Source organism: Myiozetetes cayanensis, unplaced genomic scaffold (assembly GCF_022539395.1).
Source record: "Myiozetetes cayanensis isolate MyiCay16 unplaced genomic scaffold, myiCay2020 scf6-25, whole genome shotgun sequence".
NCBI lineage: Eukaryota > Metazoa > Chordata > Aves > Passeriformes > Tyrannidae > Myiozetetes > Myiozetetes cayanensis.
Window position 1 is genome coordinate 46,893,548 of NW_026087853.1, and position 6,653 is coordinate 46,900,200.

Here is a 6,653-nt window from a genome sequence, read left to right on the forward strand (position 1 = left end):
AACAAGGCATTTTCAGACAGAGCTCTGTTTCTTGACACACGTGCAAAAAATGTTCTGGGACAGAGAATGGAAACTTTTTTTTTTTTTTTTTTTTTTTTTTTGTTATGGACAATGGTTTTATGCCTCGAGTGACTTGGGGTTTTCTGTTTTGAAAATAAAAACGTAAGAAGGTAAAAAAAACCCAACCAAACAAAAAAACCCCCCCAAAAAACCCCCAAGACACTTCCTTTGAAGTGTTCGTTGTGGCCAAGCCCTGCTTTTCCGATGAGAACAATGGCTGTGACGTCTTTTTTCCACACAGTCGAGGGAGGCGGTGGTGCCGTGCCCTCCCCGCCGGCCCCCCCCGGCTCTCCGGGGGCCCCGCACCGAGCCCCGAGCCGGGCCCCGCACGGGCTGCGAAATGTCGGGCGGCGCGGTGCGCCCTGGGAGCTGTAGTCGCTCAGCCCCCTCTCGCCCCACAAATTCACGCTCAAAATGTCCCCCCGCTGGGGAAAAGCGGGCGCCTACAACTCCCAGGAGCGCGGCGAGAGGCGGAGCGGGGACGGACCGGCGACTCCCTCCCCTTCCGCACCGCTCTCCCCGCCGGGAGCTGTGGTCCGGCCGCCGCTTTGGCCGCCCCGTGGCTGCCGGCCGGGACTCGCTGTCCCGGCACGCCGCTGGCCGTGGGCGGAGCGGGAGAGGCGGGCAAGGCGGGCGGCGGCTGTTGAAGACGCTGGGCCCGTGCGGTGTCGGGGTACGGGGCAATCTGCCTTCCCTTCCCTTCCCTGGCGGTTCGCGCCCTGTGCCCCGGCGGGCGGGGTGGGATGGCGGCCCCCGTGCGCGGCGGGAGCGGGAGGGCGCAGAGGCCAGCGAGAAGGGCTTGTGTGGTGGGGGCGCTTTGTATCCAGCGGCATCCCGGCCCGGGAAGGGCGCTGGGCCCGTGGCCGTGGTTTGGGGTGACGGGGGTCTCCGTTCTCCTCACAGGCTGCAGGAAGACGCACAGAGTTTGTTTGAGCGAGACCAGGATGGAAGAGCCCAGTGGGGACCTTCCCATGCGGAGAGACGCCATCCTCTCCGAGTCGTGCTGTGATCACCTCACCGTGACAAACCTGTGAGTGGTGTGGTGTAAGGGCCAGTATGTTTGGCTACTATCGTTGTAAAGGCTAAAACATCTCCTTAGGAGCATAATTTTTCCTTTCTGTGTAAGTGCCCTCAGACAAGAGATATCCTGATTCACAGCTGGCGATGAACACTTTTACTGCCATCTGAAAACAGCTGTTTTAGTTAGTTATGTGCTTCGGTGCCTCTTCTGAGTTGTAGTTGTTACTTTTCACATGTTCCGAAGACTGTATCATTTTAGGAAGATTATTTCCCATACATGGAGTGCAGTGTTGTCAAAGGCAGTCATCAGATCCCTTTTGTCAAAGACACCAGACTTTCCACACATGGAACACAGCACTTGGTCTGTTGGGTTCTTCAGAAGATTCTTTAAGTTTTATGCTTTGTGAAAATCTGGCCCTAACTGCGAACACAACCTTTGTTTGAAAACAGGACTCTGTGCTACCTATGGCCTTAATACTTAGCAGCACTTCGTAGTGGCAACTCATAACTGTTATTTTTCTATTTTTTTAACTGCATTTAATACTGCTTATTTAGTAATGGCTTTCTGCGCATGCAAATTATGTTTTGATTTTTTTAAAAAACTTCTGTTTTACAGAATAGAGTTGGCAGTGCGAACGTAGAGACTGAGTAAATACAGTGGTGCCTACCTTATTAGGCTTTGTGTTGCTCTTTTGCCAGAAATCCAGAAATATCTGCAGACTTTTAAACCAGCATGAGTTTGTGTCAGATTTAGAACCCGGTTCTGCAGCTATGGATGATTCAGGGGGAAGGAATTATTTTTGAAACTTTTTTTAAAACTACATTTCCAGTATCTTGATGGAAATGTTTGTTTTCTAGGGTGGAAGTGCTGAGATCTTTGGTGGCTTTAACTGACCCTCAGGAGGGGAAGCTGACTCAGTCTCAAGAGAAAGTGAGTGACTCACAGACTTTCCATGTCTGTTTACTGCATCGTTTCAGAAAAACCTATAATTAGGTAGTCGAGCTTATTCTAATACTATATTAGAACTGTTTTCATAATTCACGTTTCTGTGAGTTGAACCAAAGTGTGTGTTTGCCAGCTCTTGTTTCCTGTTGCCCAGCAAGTGATAGCATGGCCATCAACAGGCTCAGTTCAGCAAGGTTCCCTTCAAGCAGGTGGCAGTGTCAGGTATTCCAGCCGCTCCTGAAAGTCAGACCTCAAATCACACTGTCATTTACTGACTGAAGGACCTGCTCTTGGAGGCCCATGGTTGCAGTCTCCCCTTGTTTCCATGTGCAAGCATGGCATGTGCGATTAGTTTTCTTAATTCAATGGGACTGATTTCTTGAGCTGGTTTGTTTTCTGATTCCTGGCATCTAGCAATGACATGAGAGCTTAAAGCCAAGGAAGGAGCGGAGCTTGTACTTTATGCCACATTAAAGCAGACCTGAAACCGTGGCCCTGATATTTTTGTGGTGTTTCTGCCACTGGCCTCAATCAGTGATAGCGTCGTTTACAATAGGCAGAACATGATGGTTGTTGGGACAGAAGGTATAATTCAAAAAAGTATCATAATGACCAAATCAGAGTGTGAGAAACTAGGATGTGTTTTTGTGGATTTATACCATATGAATAAACACAGGGTGTAATTTGGTCATTGCTGTCTCTTGGAAGACAGTTATGTGGTATTCAGGTTTGCTCAAAAGCTTTATATTCGTCTTTCAGTATTTGGACCTGCAATGAAATTTGGTTTGTAGCACTATTTTTAATTACTTCATACTCTTGTATTCAGTCTTGTGTAAATCTTTAATTTTAATGTGCATTTGTTCCTTAAATAACGTTTTCATTTGAAAGAAAATTGCTTAGGAATCCCTAAAGTACTGTTGTCTGTTCTATTGCAGTCATAATTATTTTGCACAGCACAGAATGATGGTCTCATACTTGGTTCTCATTTCTCAGTAAAGTTTTTATGCTCCTTTGTATTTTAGGCACTAAACTTGCTGGGCATTTGGAAAACTGTATTTGCAGCTGTTCCTGCGCCTACATCAAAGACCTCAGTGGAGTAACAGCTCGAAGATGGGAGACCAGGAGGCAGGTGAACCCTTTCTGGGGATAGTGGCTGGTGGTGCCAGAGACTACGAAGGAGCTCTGCCCTCAGACACGGTGTCGCTCAGCGATTCTGACTCTGATGATCTAGGGTTAACGGGTGAAGCAGAAGTTGATACAGTATCTCCTGATGAGCCATCTGTAGATGATGGGGATTACAGATCAGGGGAGACCCCTGACTCTTCAAACAGCAGTCACAGTTCTCCAGTCCAGCCGTTCCATCTGAGGGGCATGAGTTCTACATTCTCTCTCCGTAGCCAGAGCATTTTTGATTGCCTGGAAGAGGCAGCCAAGTTGTCTGTGCCATCAATGCCTGAAGATAATGTTGTTGATGGGAGGTTTAAGCGTCCATTGCCTCCAACCACAGTTTCAGGTAACATGGTTCCAGAAAACATGGGAAAGCAAGCCAGACCAGTGCTGGCTCCCAAAACCTCTCCTGCAGTGCCTGACTATGTGGCACACCCAGAGCGCTGGACCAAATACAGCCTAGAGGGAGTTTCAGAGTCTAGTGACAAGACTAACAGGGCAGTGGCCATGGAATTTCTAGAGGGTTTGAAGAAAAGAGGGGAGGAACAAAGCTCAGCTACCCAAGATAGCTACACCCCGTACTTCAACCAGGACCCTTCCAGCTGCGGAGCTGGGAGGATTGTCTTCACCAAACCAACTAAAAGAGGGGTTGATGGACTTGAAAAGAAAAGATCAACAGGGGAGGATCATAAGAAGCAGATGAAGACAGATGTGAAAGGAAAATCTCTTAAGAAGACTGATGACTTGAGGGAAGAAGATAAGGTAGAGCTGGGCCACTTAGACAGTGACAGTGGAAAGGCAACAGAGGAGGAGGAGTGCATGATGGAAGGGAACCAGAATAAAGATAAGCTGAGTACAAGGTTTAGTGGTGCAGCTGAAGAGCCATCAGTGGAAACAGTTGGATTCCACTGCAGTAAGAAAAAGAATAGGAAAAATTTCCGACCTAAAGTAGACGACGAAGGGGAGGAGGAAGAGTCCTGAAGGATGAAGCACATTAGAGGCATCCAAGGACTTGTATTGTCTTGTTCATATTTTTCCCTTTCTTTCTTTTCTGTTCTGAAAACCATGTGATAACTTTTTGTCCAACGATTTGTGTCATAGCCACCAAGAACATTTTATATTGTTAGAAATTAAGCTACCTAAAATTAACTCCAGGCTTTTTGTTCAGGAGAAGTCTGTGGGTGTAGGATAGTTGCACCCTAGCAGGAGAGAATAAGGTATGCTTTGTTTGCTTTCACAGCTCCCTCAGGCTTGATCTGGAGCTGAAGTATCCAAAGAAAAAGAAGTGTTAGCTAAAAGGCTGCAAGTCTTCCTAGTAACTCCCAATTTTAAGAGTTGTTCCCAAACCCTGTGGAATCCTGGGAAAAGGTGATGAGCTCATTATGTAGAGATTTTTAAACAGTGAAAATAAAACTTAGTCTTCTACAAGGCGTGGTTTCTCCTGGCCCTGTCCCAGGGAAGAAAACCTTTTTTAAAAACATCCTTCTCTCATTGCCATTGGAAGCACAACAGTACCCAATTATATTATGATTATATGATTATCCTTGATCTGCACATTTGTATGTTCTTTCCAGGAGGAGCTGCTTCCACACTGATTCTGTGTGTGGATTGGGGTATTTGCGGGAATGAGATATTTGTACCAGAACTGGATACTTTTTTGTTCTATGTGATGCAATAAACTTCTGGTTGTAGTTTGATTTCTTCATCTCTGAACCATGTTGAGTAATGCAGCAGTCGAAGTTTTAACAAACACTCCGTTTATTTGATTTGAGAATTGTCTGGAAAACCTTTTAGAGTGTTACTCTAAGTTTACCATCTTGTTAACTTCTCCATCAAGTCCTGTAGATTCTAAAATTCACATTTTTAACATTTTCAATCATCTTACAATTTATAATCCCCACATGGGATGAATCATCTCATACAGTGATTCACATTGTAAGGAATATCAAATATAGTAGTTTTATGTGCAATGTAGCAAATTTAATAAATAAGGTTGAAAGATTAAATTATTTCAAAGGTGGTATGATTTGAAACTCAAATTAGTTCAGTTCTGACATTCTGACATTTTTTTGCCAGTATTCTAAATGAACCAACCCAATGGTAATATTTATAACTGTACTGAAAGATGACTTCCTAAGAATTTGTGATATTTCTTGGTAGGCTGTGCTTGCTCAAACCCGGAAGGGTATTTGAGGGGGTGACTTCCTCTGAGGGGGGTCCATCTTACCAGTAATTGACTGGTAGGCCCAAATCACTTGGGGGGTCTTCATGTCTTGAACAGATGCATCATTTGGCAGAACAAGCAGAAAACAATGTAAAATGAGCAGTTGTGATCCATCTTTTGAAATTCACCTTTTAAGAGCAGAATGAGTGTACAGTTGGATGCACATTAATTAAGGGGGTCATTGGGAGATGCGTTGGTTGTTCCAGTGCATATGAGTGGGACGTAACAATTCCAAATGGATAGATTTTTGTTTCCAGTGGATAATTAGTGTGCTGATCACGATGAAAGTAGTAGCCATTTCAAAGTGGAAGCTGCTGCCTAGAGCAGGGCATGCTGGTTGTAAGATACCTATTACTTCTTAACAAAAAAACGTAGCTCAGTACAAACTTACTGGGTTTATGATTTGTGCTTGCCTAGGGTGAATAAACTGGACAAATGCCTGTTTTATGAAGCTGTTATAACAAGATTAATATCTGTTGATAAAAGACTCATTTCTGAAAGGTATTTCTGTCAGAGCTGAGATTTATTTTTTATTCCACCTTTGGTAACAGCTTTTGTGCAACCTACATTTACATTGTATAGAAGCAATATTATATGCGTGAGGAAATGCAGTTGAAGCTTATCAGTGTAAGACAAGACACAGCCCAGTACTTCCCCCTTCTGATGCTGTTTGTATTATATCAAAGAAATTGCCCCTTGAAGAACAGTATTCATTTTACTGATGTATCTTTTCATACAAAATTCTAATAAAGCCCAGCAAGCTTTTGCATGCTAAAAATGTACAAACCAGTGTAAGTAATGAAAAAAAGCCACTACCAGTCCAAATTCGTAGTTTGTGGGATAATTCTTGGTACACGTTCTTGTTTTAAAGTCTCCTAGTGTTTGCGTTTTTTTTTTTCCCTGACCTTTGAGAGAGAAAAGTAAAATGTAATCAGAAAACCACTTAGGTGTGGATGCAGCATTCCATGCAGTGTGGTACAGGGCAAAGGCTCCTTTACAACGGGAAGCTGGCAGCAGCCACGATCGGGCATTAGAACAAAAAAACAAGTGGCAGAAGCTGGGGGTCTGACTGTGGGAGAGTCACCCACTTTGTGTTTAAAAAGTGAGTCAAGCCAATGCACACTTGAGGATTGAGCAATAGGCTTCCAGTTTCTGGGGATGAGTGAGGAGCTCTCGGTAAGGAATACCAGCAAAGGAATACCTCACGGGAGCAAGCGTGGGAAGAGAAGACGGTGA

General features: G+C 44.6%; 1 protein-coding gene across 3 annotated transcripts; it reads left to right on the top strand.

The window, feature by feature from the left end:
- Positions 1–646: 646 nt before the first annotated feature.
- Positions 647–5,199, top strand: TSSC4 (tumor suppressing subtransferable candidate 4). 3 transcript variants are annotated; one of them, XM_050336754.1, is made up of 4 exons: positions 647–733; positions 964–1,090; positions 1,939–2,011; positions 3,025–5,199. In XM_050336754.1, exon 4 carries the CDS (start codon positions 3,137–3,139, stop codon positions 4,172–4,174), a length of 1,038 nt encoding a protein of 345 aa, XP_050192711.1. In that variant the 5' UTR covers positions 647–733; positions 964–1,090; positions 1,939–2,011; positions 3,025–3,136; the 3' UTR covers positions 4,175–5,199. The 3 variants fall into 3 exon arrangements, with proteins under 3 accessions (XP_050192711.1, XP_050192710.1, XP_050192712.1); XM_050336753.1 differs by having other exon boundaries at positions 3,049–5,199; XM_050336755.1 differs by lacking the exon at positions 1,939–2,011 and having other exon boundaries at positions 3,049–5,199.
- The last annotated feature ends 1,454 nt before the right edge of the window (positions 5,200–6,653 follow it).

Excerpts from the sequence above, each read along its gene's own strand:
- TSSC4 (XM_050336754.1), top strand. The coding sequence starts at position 3,137 with ATGGGAGACCAGGAGGCAGGTGAACCCTTTCTGGGGATAGTGGCTGGT.